Below are 15,179 nucleotides of genomic sequence, written 5' to 3' on the forward strand. Positions count from 1 at the left end.
AACTTTAATCAACATGTTTGAAGTCATTAAAAGGCCATGCCCTATACTCAGAAGATGCACATTAGAAAACAATTCCCATTTTCCCTCCAAGAAATTATGTGTCTTCATACTAGAGCTCAAGAAAGTACTCAATGTCAAAATATCAAGGACATCCAACACGACCTTGCAACATTACCTGCAGCCTACAGCGCTATTTTTAAGGGATTTTGTTATTCAAGTTAAAAATGATACTCAAGCAACTTCTCCCAAGAAATGATGCTAAGAAATGTTAAAACTGAATTTCATAACTCAGTTTTTGGGAATTTGTTTTGATTTCCTTTGGTAGAAAATGTTTAAAAAACAGTAATGAAAAACAATTATTTTAATCGACAGAAGGCAAATATTCATTTCAGTCATCAATTATTCAACCACAATAAACTTCTAGAAAAGCCAAAAGTTCAAAGTTAACAGATTGAGTCTATTTTCACCAAATTCATTAAAATTAGCCAAACTATTTCATATCATACACAAAGGCCAAACACAAATTTATGCGTTGGGAATAAAAGAAATCCCATTTTTTTAGAAATCTGAAGGAATTTAGTTTTTATCAAGCTAACTACCTTCAAAGAGCTTTAACATGGATGTGTTAAATTTATAGATGTCATTTAATGAAATTTTATAGAGATGACAAAGTAGCAATCTAGACAGGATTAATTTAATTTAATAATTAAAATACTTTTTAATTATTAAAAAATAAATATGTACTGTTTATAAGACTTGGAAAAAGGTTTTAGTAAGAATAGTCAGAAATAATTAGTGTAGCTTTATTTTTAAATAAAAATTTTATTTTTATTTAATTTTAAAAAGCATAGCTTTATTTTAAACATTTTAAGTTAAGTTCTTTCATTCAACAAAAACTGAGTACCTAATTCAATCATTTCCAGAATGGTTCCTTTTAATATGTACAGAGAATATATGTATGAAATTATATATATTTTTGTGATACCTATGTGAAACCATACATATAACATATATTAATCCTCAAGTTTGTACATTGTATTGTAGACAATAAGAACTGGGATATAGGTACTAAGAACTTAAAGCAAATGGCTAATCATAGATATACTTATATTAGTAATTAGATTTTTTAAAATTAGACATTAAAACCTATTATAGGCTCAATTTTATTTTTGAATTATGATCATTTAATCATAAACTTTATCTTTAGCATGATGAAGATATAACAGTTTCATAAGTGACTGAGCGTAGAGAGATATTTAACTAATTTAAGGGAGTAAGTTACAGGGTAATTCATTACATATCCATATGCTAATTATACACTATCCATATCTATTTAACACTGCAGAGCCTCTGGAATTTTTACTTGTTTTTTTTGTTTGTTTGTTTTTTTAATTTTAATTTTTATTTTTTTTAATTTTATTTTGTTGATATACATTGTAGCTGATTATTGCTCCCCATCACCAAAACTTCCCTCCCTTCTCCCTCCCCCCCTCCCCCCCAACAATGTCCTTTCTGTTTGCTTGTTGTATCAACTTCAAATAATTGTGGTTGTTATATCTTCTTCCCCCCCCCGTTTGTGTGTGTGTGTGTGTATGTGTGTGTGTGAATCTTTACTTGTTAATTATTTACTGCTTAAGAGAGGATCGCTTTTAGTTATCTAAGTGGTTAAAATGTATTTCTTCAGATTTTATATAATCATTATTGATTGAGGTCTTAATTATTGCACTTGATAATATGGTGAAAACATGAGCAGGACTTAGAGATATTACTCTTATAAATAAAGTGAATAAGAAAAATAATTTCAGAAGAGATTGATCAGTTTTAAAATGAACTTCATATATGTACTCTCTGAATACATACTAAAATAAACCAATTGTATTTGTAGGTGAGCATAAATCTAACTGATTATAGAACGATTTCCATATGAAGTGAATATGTCTTATAATATAAAAGTATAAATCTTCGGTCTTAAAACTGAAAGATTTTGACATTTATTATCTATCTATGAATATATCTTAATTTTGAAACATCTACAACAAAAAAAACAAAGAAGAGCACATCACTGCTATTAGTTAGGTAGGACTGAATTAAGGCCTTAACCTTTTGATTTAAAACTGTATTACCCACCTAAGGTCTTGCTAGGAGACAAGGTTACTGTACCATGATGGCAGCTTGTAAATATTGGACACTGGAGTCTCTCAGAAACCCTCTAAGGGCAGTGAATGTCTACCATCAGCAGTACTGCATCTGAGACAAAAGGGAATTAATTGAGAATGACAGAAAGGGACCACTGGCTGCTAAGAAGGATACGATCAGTGCCAGGAAACAGCACTGCACCTTTTATCATTTCTCCCATGATGCACCCTACTGACCACATGTCAACTGAAAACAAAAATAAATGAAGATAAACAAGAACACAGGAGTAGAACAACAAATAAATGAAAACACTGAGATACCCAAGCCATAGAGCAATAGCCCAACTTTTCACTGACTGGATGTGGCCAGTCTCATGATAGCGTTTTAAAACAGTAAAAGGGGAGGACACACAATGTCAGGTCTTTTTTGCCATATAACTGAACTCACAATGCTACCCAATGCTATCTATAATGTATGATAATATTACTTTGCAATTATAACTCGATGATTAATTTAGTTTCTGATTAAAAAGGTCTAATTTGCATTTATCTACCAGATTCCTACTGATTTGTATTGTAAATTATTCTAGATTGTGTTAATATGGGAAACATGCAAATCAGTTTCTTTAGTATTCTTTTGTACACCATATGTGGAAAAAGAAAAAAGAAAAGCTGAGCTGCCAGCAACTTCAAAAGAAAGAGTTTCTTTTATAAAACACATTTACTCTTATTTATAAATATGAATAAGTTTCTGGAAGCAAAATACCAGTTCAGGAATGAATGTTTTGGAATATGCTGCATCAGTTTCATTGACGTCCATCAAAGGAGCATGTCTCTAAACAAGAAGCCTTGTCTTATTCTTATAAACGTGGTTGCTTTATAATGGTAAGAAATGCAGGCTTTCAAAATGGGGTGGTTCAACACGAAAGAAACGACATGACTAAAGAGCTGACACATTTCTGAGACTGTCAGTCAAAAGAAACCTGGAATTCAGGATGAAATTACAATGGTCTCTGCTAATGCCAGTTATCATCCAGAACTTAAAACCAGGAAGCCAGGCAGAGGGCACATAGGCAGGAGCAAGATGGGGATGGGAGAAACAGGAAAGTGAAATCTCTCACTTGAACTTTACTTGGTTACTCCCTTGTTCTTCCTGAGAAGTCAGAAAGAGAAATTGGTCATTCTTATGGGGGAAAATAAACTAAAAGAATAAGGGCTTTGAGGGGGAGCAATTAGGAAAAAGCATTAAGCAGCACAATATAATTTTGCTCCACTTACTTTTCAAATTACATTTAGTAATTTGGCAGTGACCTTAAAGAATTCTTCATGAGATTTTTTCTAATGTGAAAATCTCACTCAGGTTAAACCCAAAGTTTCCAGTGTTTGATTTAACATGTAAAAAGAATGATCACTGCAAAGAAATGTTATAACCTTGAAGGTGATAAGCTTACCCAGAGAAGCAAATTTGTTTTGCTTCCATTTTAGGAAAGAAAGTAACATGCAAAAATATCAGGGAAAGATAGAGCAAACAGTTGTGCATCCCTTTATTATTAAAGCATTTGTAATTTCAGATAATACCTGTCTCACAAGAGGTTGGAATTGTGAGAATCTTCTATTAAAGAAAAAAAAAATCTGTGTATATGTATTTATTTGTAAATTGCAAGTATTCTTATCATACTGTCCAAAGTGACCAGTCTGACTAAGTTGCTATTTATACTGTATCTATTTTTTCGTAGATATTGTGGAAGAGGGAGACAAAAATGTGGAGAGTTAAAACTCAAAAAGCAGTGTTTTGTCTGTCTCCATTCAAACATGTAGAGAAAAACCGTTTCTACCATGAACCTGTCTGGGACTTAGGAAACATCTATTTCTATTTCTTATTTAATACAAAAAAAAATGTTTTTTATACTATCTCTGGCAGACACTAATTTTTTTTCTGCTGCAGAACCAATTCCACTGCTTTCTAACTGTGTAAGCTTGACCAAGTTACTTCACCTCTCTGAACCTCAATTTTATCCCCTAAAATGTAAATGATAAATAGTTTTTATATGTAGAATTTTTAAAAAGACTTGAAAGCTTTATGCCTGGTAAAGATCCTTTCACATTGGCTGGTACAAAGTAGGTCCTCAATAAACATTTGCTATGTATCACCGTGTATTAAATATATATGTACTGGAATTATACATAGTAAATATACATAGTAAATATATATTAAATATATATGTACTGGGATTATACATAGTAAATATATATAGAAAAGGTTTATTTATTTTTATTTATATAGTACTGTATTACATTGTATATTTACATATATAATAAAGAAATATATACAATGAGGGAAGCTCACCACTCCCTAGGCAATCCTTTTCATTGCTGAAACTACTTAGAAAGACATCCTACATGTCAAATCACGGTTGACTCCATGGAACTTGCATCTGCTATCTAAACACAAATTACCCTGTTTCCTCATCAAATAATAACCTTAGAACATGTGAAGACAACTTGTAATCCCTAACCACTCCCCTCCTAAAACTAGCCAATTTTGTCTTTCAGACTAAAATCTCTTGATTTTTTTTATTGCCCCTCACATGTGCCTTTAAACAACAGCAGCAACAATAACAAGAGATGGCCTGAATGGAATCCTAGTCCTCGTGTTGTGTTAGTCTCAACTGGTTCTAGGCAGTTCTAGTTGTTGGTTTAACAACTGGTATTAATAACAATTATATCTCCCAGTTCTCTTTTTTGTGGATACTGAGATTCCAAAGTAAAAGGGGAACATTTTTTGAAGTTTATCCCTGGTCAGAACTCAAAATAGACTTAATAGATCACAAAGCTTTTGTGTAAAAATAATACAGAGATATAACTCTACATCTGAACTTCTAATGTCCGTAGTCAATTCCATTTTCTTTATGTATTTCTGGGTAATAATACCCTGGAAACCTTTCCAATTTCCACTTTCACTTGACTCACCATTCACTATTCCTTGAGACTATCCATGCTCATGCCTCTCCCATGCTAAGCCTTGTGCCTGCCTGGAAATGGTAAGCTCTGCTATTTTTAATTACAAGAGTGAAATATGTGCACATGAAATTATATGGATTTTTATGTACTCAAGATAGGATTATTGCTTAAGATAGGATTAAAGCCATTGTGCCAAAGCTTATGAATGAGTCATCAGAAGCAACAAGAAATAGGTAATAAAATAATTTGATACTAAGTCTTGTTGGTCAGGGAAATGAAGATAGTTATTATGCCTTTCCTTTACATATATATTTTTTTCCATTATATATATTTGCTCATCAAGGTGAGACCAGATTATTTTATGAAATTTTTAAGATATTACAGTAAATACTGACTGTACATAGACCTTAGAAGAAATTAACAAATTCAATCACTGTTGGACACTGGATTGTTATGCTCTCTCAGACAATCTGATACAGTGTGAGGGTTTCCATAAGAACTCTTACGCGAGTGCTGCCCAGGTAGAAATCTGGCTGCTTTTATGATTCTGATTCATCACATCTCCCTTCCATCATCAGTATTCCCATAGGCAGAGAGCAGATTCATTTGCAATTGTGACACTCAGATACTGAGTCACTTTCCCTAGAAGAAATGTTAATTAAATTTTGGTGTTACTAAAATATGGTAATTAATTTTCTGAGTGAGAACTTCTGAAAACCTCAAGTGTCATATTATTTCTCAGGAATTAGCTTATGCTAAATTATTTTTTTTCTACGTGTAGCCAAGAGATAAAAATGACATAATGTAGGTCCTGACAGTTAAATCTAAATAAATAGATTGCTACTATATTGCTACTTCTACTCTCTGTCTAATGGCTTGAACCATGATACATGATTAAATAATTTGGGGGCTGCATGAGCTTCTATGCAACAACCTGGAAAATATCTCCTATCTAAGAGATTATGTGTCTCTTATAACACAATTTCTGATACTACACTGCTTTTCTCCTTAACGCACCTAATTATATTTTCATTTAGTGTAGGATTCAGACAATACGTTTTCATCAATTTCCTTTCAATGAGTACTTCAAAGTACAACAGCAACATGATTTAACATTGTTTGCTAAAATCAGAACATTTCTTTAAAATTATTTTGTTTTAATAGCTATAAATTTAATTACTTAGCAAAAGCACATTGTTTTAAACTTCAGTTAAAAGATGGAATTATAAAAGACTACCAATATGCATACACTGAGAATGTACATATTTTGCACATGTAAACCTAAGTAAGAGAGAGAAAACATTCATAAAACACAATGCTAAATATTCTAATGCCAGGAAATCAGAGGAAGATTTTCTCCTAGAGTTTACCTATTAAACTTGACTTTTGTTCTTATAAACTCAGAATTTCCAGTTCCCATTCTAATGAATCCTGTTTCCCTCATATTTTCACAAAATAGTAATAAAAGAAAAGAGCAGTGAGAAAACTAATGCTGAAGAGATATTCTTTCAAACAAATTCAAAGAAATAATAAATGAATAATCTTATTTTTAAAAATATGTTCATAATTACCTGCAATTTGCTTGTAGATGTGAAAGAAGGGCTACTGAGTTTTTATATCTCAATTTTATTAAAGTCATAAATTTTATAAAATTTGTGACAACTGTGTATTACCTTAATACTAAGGAATAGACTTAGACAATATATAGTAATGTATTAGTTCCAAATGTTTATTGGGAAGTAAGCACTTTTATTTCAAAGAGGTAAGAAGAATTAAGAAATAACTCTGCATTGGATGAATATAACAATCCAGAACCTCCAATTTTTGTTCATTTTGCTTTTCTCATTCCCAATTTTTATATTCAGTATTTAAAAAGATATAGCATTTTGTCAATTTGGGGATGTTTTCTTTAGTTCTTCATATCTATCTTTGGCAAACCATTTACCTGTTCCTTAATGCCTTGGCTCCCTGGCAAGGTAGTATATCTTTTTTATTCTAATTGAAATTTCTTGTGTCTGCAGAGAAAGGCAAGAGGGGGTGTTTTAGCAGTCAAACTGCCAGCTTGAATCCAGAGATAATAAACTTGTGGTCTGGAATTCGAATGAGTACCGTGCAACTGTCTTTAACGTTACCCAGGTTCAGAGAACTCTGGCCAAAAACTTTAGATAAAGGAATCAGAAAGCTTGCTCAGAAAAGGTGCTTCCATTTGAAGTAGAATAGAAAAATAAGGTAGAAAAATTGTATCTAAAAGAAGCGGACTTAAGGAATGAGCTCACGAAAAGTACACTGGTCTACTTCGGAAATCAAGAAGACGGCATGCCCTGGTTGGGGTTTGGGGTGGGTGGAGGGAGGGAGTGACTGAATAATCCTTAGAAAAAACTTCTGAGAAAGTATCATAGAACTGCTTTACTGAAAATTAGTATTGAAAGGAACAAAATCTTAGTGAAAGGTAGATAAGTCTTATCTGCCCTTTGATCTGTGCAGAGAAAGCAATGGACCTGGCGCATTTACTGCTCTCTAACTTGCAAGTCATTATGGGTCTAAGAGTTTTTTGTAATTCTACATGCCATGTTATATCAACATATATGCTGTGAAATATGTTTTAATCATAAAACTATAGTGAAAATTGAGTGTATAATAGCGTATATATAATTAAGAAATTCCTTACACAATAAAAATAAGTATTTCAGAAATGTTCCTTTGGATATTAAAGTAATTAGCAAACTAAATGAATGAAAAGGCAAATATGTATTGTTTTAAAACTTTATTTTGCCAGCACTCTAACTTAGTAATCAGGAGAGTATCCTGTGATATCATCTGGATCATATCAATCGCAAAGAAACCCCCACAATGTTTCTCAAAATGCAAAGATAGTTTTCATGTAGGGAAGTAATTAAAACTTCAGTCATCAATGACAATTTCATAAGGTTTCCTGATTTTTTGAGGCACTTTACTATTTTTGCTTAGAGTTCAGATTAACAAGTTCTGTGAAGAGAGAGGAATAGTGTTGATTATGATGATAGAGTGGATCACATCATTTTTCAGACTGAGAGCAATTTGATATAAATTATTTGGAGTAATTCTAAGTTAAAGTCAAGATAACCTCTGATTTTTTTTGTCTCTGCAGAATCTTGGAAGTAGTCACAATATCAATTAGCATATACTAAACTCTGATGATACTTCTAGTAAATGTTGGAATCATTTCAATATACTAAAATATTGGTCTAATTATCCTTATAAATAACCTCCTTCTGCCCCCAGCCCTGTGCCTGATTATCATCGTTTAGTGAAGTTAGTTCATCGCCTCATCTCTCTTTGTTGGTAGGAAGCCCTACTCATAAAATGATAATAATTTCACTTAAAGATTAATGAAACAATTCCACTCAAAATTCACAAAACACATGTAGCCCATTGCTTAATAGGGATTTATTTCTACTATTTAGTTTATTTTTAAAATTTGGCCATGACTTAAAAGATTAAGTTATAATTTTAATTATAGGTAAAATGAACTAAAAACTTAAGCCCAAATGGAAACATTTTTAAAGAGACAGCATTTCTTCTAACTAATTTCATTGGAAATTATTTACCCATATTTAAGTAAAATTTAACTTATGCAAAAAGTTTTCCACTCTAAGTGTCTTTATGTAATTTCCTGTTTTACTATTAGGTCCCCATGCAGGGTCACTATCGCATATGGCACTAGCTATCAAAGACCTATAGTCTATCTGCATAATCACCCCTTGAGATAAAGGAATACAGAATGCAAACCCTTATCACAATCTACATTTTTGGTATTAAAGATTATTTAATTTCTTTCACACTTATTAGGGATATAAATTTTATGTATTGATTTTTGTACAATTTAATTTCAGTTCCAAACAGTTTTCTAAAGCAAACCAGAATAAAAGGGAAAAAAGGGACTGCCAAGAGAACAATTTTGGGGAGAATACAGAATTATTAATATGGTGCCATTATCTTTGTTTTCCTGAAGGGTTAGTTTAGGTTAAAAACTGTTTGTTTTGTTTTCTAATTTTATTGGCTCTTAAATTTAATCCTGTTAATATAGGAGAAAAGCAATCCTGATAAATACCTGAAGAGCTAAATTAGATCTTGAAGAACAAGCTTGCTATGTAGAAATCAAGTGCCATGTGATAAGAATGTCACATGGAAGTGAGTAATCCTACAGCTTTTTGTTTTCTGCTAACAAGCACGTGATAGAGATGTGGCTGTGCAACTTTGAGTACTGATTGAGAGGTTTCTTTTTTATTTTTGTCTGAAATGTGTATACACCAAAGGCAAAAGCACAAAGAAAATAATTTCTACTTTTGAGTGAAATCAGTACCTTTAAATATGACTATGACTTGTAATACTGTTTAAATAAACTACATTAGCTATAGAATTGATACGCAAACTATAAATAAGTAATTTAAAGCAAAATAAATTTTCCTAAGCAGTCACATGAAATTTGATGACGAAAATAATACTTCACTCTATAGATAGCAAAGGAACATGGAGCAATTGGTAATTTAAGACTTTAAGACTGATTGTATATAAAAGGCTGCCATGTGGTTCTCTCAGGTTCTAGATTAAAACTGTCTAATAGAAAAGTGACAGCCACAAATACAAATCATACTCATATATATGATTTTAAGTTTACTAAAATCCACATTAAAAAGAAAAAGGAACAGGTGAGATTAACTTTAATAATATGTTATTTTACCCAACATATTCAAAATATAGTAATTTTAACATAAAATTATTAACGGTATTTTTACATACTTTTTTAATATGTTCAAAATCTGGTATGCATTTTACACATATAACACATCTCAATTCAAACTAGTATAATTTCAAGTGCTGACTAGCCACATGTGGCTAATGGCTACTTACTGGACATTGCAGTTCTAGAAGATGTCATTACACTTACATTACTAGTGGAATTCAGAGAATATCTCATTAATATCCAGCAGAAGCAATAAATGCCAACATAAATGCATGAACACGATGGTATCAACTTCTTATTGAGTCAGACTTTTTTGTACCATTGGCCTTTTTTTCCTACTTAAAAATCATAATCTTTCTACATAAAAGGGCTTCTTGATTGAGCTTTCTTATTAATCAAATAAAATGGTTAGTAGAGTTATGGACCACATGTTTATTACTAATTTCCAAAAAATTCATATGTAATAAATATACTAAACTCAGCCCTGCATTAGCATTGTTAAAGTTGTCAATTGTTGTTCTACTAAGATTTGCCCTAGTATTTTTTAGCAAGGTATTTCTGTACTTATAAATGTATGTTCTCCTATTAATATGCAGACTTTATTGTCTATATATTATAAACCCAAATATGTACCTGTATCAGAAAGTGAACTTTTGGCCATTTAAGAAATACACCAGCTCATTTAATAATTCCAAATCATAGATAGCTCTCCAGTAAATTTCTGATGGAATCTATTGCAGGACTCAGTGGTAGAACTGAAATCAACACTGCTTTGTAAAATTCTAAATTTGTTCGGGAAATCAAGTATATATGTTCATGTCATATCTCCAAGTCAAATGAAGAAAGCCTATTTTAAACTCACCTGACTTCCAGCAATTTGAATAATAACTGCAGTTTTTAAATGTGGAAGTTCACGTTTTGGGGAAGATATTCTATTTTGACCTATTAAAGAGTGGATATAGTGTCAAAAGTAATTTAAATCAATGAAGCTATAGACAGAGCTTAGGATGTCAGCAAGGAAAGAAATTATTATGCCTAAATGTTGTAGAAGCACAAAACAGTTTTAGAAAGGAAGTGGAAAATGATTTGCAAATACTGACTTTGTCTGCTTACAAAGCTAAATATATTTTAATCATTTGGGGTCTGGTAGCCTCTGTTATTTATGAAAAAGATAGCATTGCTATTTTGAGTTACAGGCAAGAAAGTAATTTAAAAAGAAAAAAGTCCACTGGAAATTTAATGAAAAGAAATCACTGTGGTAGGTAGTTTTCAGTACTGGTCATAATATAGAAATCATTACTTTTTTATTACAATTACACCACTTACCCAACTTTTTGCTTCTATCTTTACTCTCCTGGTAAAATCATTAAGTGTTTAAAGGGAGAGAGAACAAAACAGGTAAAGCTGTAGCAAAAGGTATAAGGATACAGTCCCTTCCTGGAAAGAGGATTTTGTGGCGAACCATTTCTCCCATAATGCATCCCACAGACCATATATCCACTAGAACAGGAGAGAGAGGGAAGTGAAGAAAAGGGAGGAAAGTGAAGTTAACTAAGATGATTGACCTCTGAAGGCGGAGGAAAAAGAACAGTTTAGTTAGAAGGTACAATTTTCGCCTCCCATCAAGAGTTGGCCAAAAGGAACAAAAACCAGCACTACACTATACATACACAGCGTCCAGCATCAGAACTCAAACCAATGCTCAAAAACCCATTACTTCATGAGTGCCTTATAGATTGCCTATTCAGTGCCACAAAGTGGTGACATCAGTGACATGGAAAAGCAGTAGTTAAACCAAAAGTGTCTCCATGGAAGGCAATGGCTAAAAGCCAGTGTGGGATTTTCTATGTCACTGGCTGAATGTAGAGAAAATAAGCTAATCAACCTGTAGAGGTGGCTATTTCCGTTTTCTATTCTATTTAGTTACCTGGATAGGGCAACAAGAGACACTGTTTTGTTTTTGTCTGTTCAGAATAAGGTACTGAGCCAAATCCAAGAAACTAGGAAATGGCTGTCATCATGGTTTGCAGGCAGAAGAATTGGAATCCCTAGTGTTCTGGACTTAGTTTTTCCTTCAGAAGTTATCTTTGTAAACAAACATCGGTTTTAGTTTCTATTCGAAATGTTCGAAGTAAAGAAAAAAAGATGTACGATGAATTAGCACATGTATAAAGGAGTCGTCTAGAAGTAAAGTTTTTTTAAAAAAGGATTAAATTGTTCTGTATCCATTTATTTCCAAATTGTCATACTAGTTAAACATGCTTTACCTTCTCTTACAACATTTATCCCCTTCTAGCTCACTTGTTGTTAAGGACAAAGGGATCTTTTAGGCAAAAACATTAGGCTGGATGGCTCCGTGGGAAGAAAGGCAGGTCAGGTGCAGGACAGCGGGCATGCCTGAGGTGAGAGCAAGCAGGTTCTTCTGCATGATAACTTTCCTCCGGTCAGCAGGGGCAGCACAAGGGTGCCAGGCATGCCTTCGCCATGGATTTAAAGAAGCCAAAAAAGCTAAGGCAGCAACTTGCAACCCTGATTAGTGAGTGAAGAAAAAGGGATCTGAATGCCTGCCCTGTGCGTGGCAAAGATCTGAAAAGCCAGAATAGGCAAATTCAGAGCCCCAAGTTCCCTGTAAATCCTTAATTCTTGACTTTTCTTTATTGGTTCCCCTTTGATTTTTTACAAATAATTTGTGGAGAATGTATAAATATATATTTTTTTCTGAATAAATTAGATGTGGTATTGCCTTGCGGGGAGGGATAGATTGACCTCTCTGAGTCAAAAGGTAACAGAACTGACATTGCCCATCAAGGGGCACCTGCTCCTCTTATGAGCTGATCTTCTTCCCTTCCTCTGTGCAAATGCACAAAAGTATTGGTTGTCTTCTGATCTGAAAGCACACAAAGAAGTTTTTTTAAACTTCAGATGCCAGGGAATTTTTGTAAGAGCACCCCATAGTACCTGCACATAAAAAATACTGATAATTACTTTTATACAACTTATAAAAATAGACTGCTGGGAACTAGGTAGACTAGAACATAAAAGTAACTATAAATGGGACATTGAGTACACATACACAATACTAATTTAAAACTATTTTAATTCCCAAGTATATTTGATATTTTTAAAATATGGTACATTACTTGTAAGAAATATTCTCATCAGAATAACATATTGCAATGCTTTCTAACAGGTATTTTATAAATCCTCTATTTTAATCAATAAAATCCAATTGGAAAACATTTTTAAGTTCTTTCTATACCTTTTCTTTTAAAGTGCTCATGAATATTAGATTTTCTTTATGAAAGCAGTAGTGTAAAATTTAATATTTTTCTTTTTATGGTTTTTGGAATTTATGAAGATTTAATTGACAACTGCTACTCCAAATATTCCTTACAGAGCAGCTTAAAGTATTAAAACAATTTTTATCCAAATTGAATATTCATTTAGTGTTGTGAAGAGTCTCACTTCAAGGATTTATGGCATCTTTTTCTTTGTGTTTCCCCAGGACTAAAGCCATCAATCTAAGATACAAGGGTACTTCAAAAAGTTTGTGGAAAAATAGAATTAAAAGATAATACATATCCTTCCATGAACTTTTTGAGTGTCCTCATATGACATAAAAGCCAAATAGTTAAACACGATAGATTTCTTCCTGTTTTCACATTCACTCTGAGCTGAGCTGCAACCCAAATAGCAATTTTTCTCAATATCTACAGCACGTGTGCTAATCGGTATCCACCTGACTGTTTACTCACACTCCATTTACAATTCTTTATAGTTATAACACTTCAGTGCTCTTCCAGCAAAGCTTACTTCTCAGAAACATCCTTCACATTTCTAATGAGTGATCACCCTCCTTCCCGGTAGTATTTAAGTAGGAAAACTCTGAATATAAAAGCTGGCAGATCTATCTATCTATCTATCTATCTATCTATCTATCTATCTATCTATCTATCTATCATCTATCTATAAATCTATGAAACAGACCATTCCTCTTGGCTATCTAAAACATGGACCCATTTTCTTCATGGTTTTTGATGCTGCTACTCAGAAGTATCCCTACCGTTCTCCTTGTAGCCCATTCCCAGGATGACCTCAGGGGCTCTGTAATAACGTGTCACCACATACGGGGTCATCATGAAGCTTGTGCCTGCTGTCCTGGCCAGTCCAAAGTCGAGGATTTTCAATGTGCAGTCAGACTTGACTACAATGTTACTTGGTTTTAAATCCTGACAATAAGAGCAAGGGAAGAAATTAAAAGCCAGCGTCAAATGGAACCTGTGATTTCCATCCCTTCAATCAATATGTCAGTCTTGTAATGCCATTGATGGGTCTCTTGCCTGCAGAGCCTATGTAAGGCATATGATTACTGCCACAAAGATGTTTGCAATTAGTTTTTTATTTTTTTTTTTAAATATCCCCAGAGAGGATTGTTTGGGGTTTTTTTCCCCAAAAGACAGTTATATTATCATTTTTACAACTTAGGCTTATCTCAGGAAGAGGTTTTAGAAAAAACAACCTATCATTGATTGTCATCTGTTAGGTTTCTTCTTAGGACAACATAAGCATATTTAGCTTATATTTCATTTCTAAGCCTGACAGAAGAGCAGATTAGCTGTCTTTATGCTGCCAGAAAGGAAGTATGGAAATGAACTGTCTTATTTAAGCTGCACATATGACCTCTGCCAATCAAGGAGCTAGAAAGCATGAGGCTTCTCAGAAGCTGACTTTCAATGAGCTGAAACATAACTTTAAATAAAATCAACTACTGTATAGCTAGAATTTCCTTCTACACTTTAGTGAACTATGTGCTATTTTTGTTATCAAAGAAATGAGGAAGCACATTATGTTTGGCAAAGCTGCCCTACATAAAGAAAATAATCTACAGTTGCTCTTTCTCATCTCTGAGAGCATCTTCATTATAATTCTCAAGTAGGTATTCTTACCCTGTGAATAATTCCAGCAGAGTGGAGGTGCTTGATACCACACAACATTTGGTATAGCAGGTAAGACATTCGCTCATGGTCTAATTCCATCTGAATCACCTGGCACAAGTTGGCATCCATCAGCTCCATTACTAAGTAACTAGAAAGTAAACCCACAATGTTAGTTCCAGACCACAAGACCTAAGAAGTCTTTTGATCAAGTCAGAATTCTCTCCTAAATCTGTAAGTCTTCTGAACTTCTCAGCTCTGCCTTTGACTGAATCAAACTTCCAGGTACAGTTTTGCACGTGTGTTTGCTATAGTGACTCTACCACAAAGCTGCTAACAGAAGTAGCATTTGTTAGGATGTTGTTCATGCCCATATATTTCTGCCTTCGTCTTGCTCTCACTTTTCCTAGCACTCCTTCAACTCTT

The 15,179-nt window shown here is 33.1% G+C and overlaps 1 protein-coding gene across 4 annotated transcripts in view; it reads right to left on the bottom strand.

Annotated features, from left to right (window-relative positions):
• Window positions 1-15,179, bottom strand: part of MAPK10 (mitogen-activated protein kinase 10) — a 139,637-nt gene that overhangs the window by 64,597 nt on the left and 59,861 nt on the right. For 2 of the 4 annotated variants that reach the window (XM_063107619.1, XM_063107620.1), the window contains 2 exons: window positions 14,766-14,904; window positions 13,883-14,048 (listed from right to left, as the gene is read on the bottom strand). In XM_063107619.1, the coding sequence (XP_062963689.1) occupies window positions 13,883-14,048; window positions 14,766-14,904 (305 nt within the window). Of the gene's footprint in view, window positions 1-2,310; window positions 2,383-11,247; window positions 11,320-13,882; window positions 14,049-14,765; window positions 14,905-15,179 lie in introns of all 4 variants that reach the window. The other 2 variants (XM_063107617.1, XM_063107618.1) reach the window with 2 other exon arrangements.

The sequence above is a fragment of the Cynocephalus volans genome, chromosome 9 (genome assembly GCF_027409185.1).
Source record: "Cynocephalus volans isolate mCynVol1 chromosome 9, mCynVol1.pri, whole genome shotgun sequence".
Taxonomy (NCBI): Eukaryota; Metazoa; Chordata; class Mammalia; order Dermoptera; family Cynocephalidae; genus Cynocephalus; species Cynocephalus volans.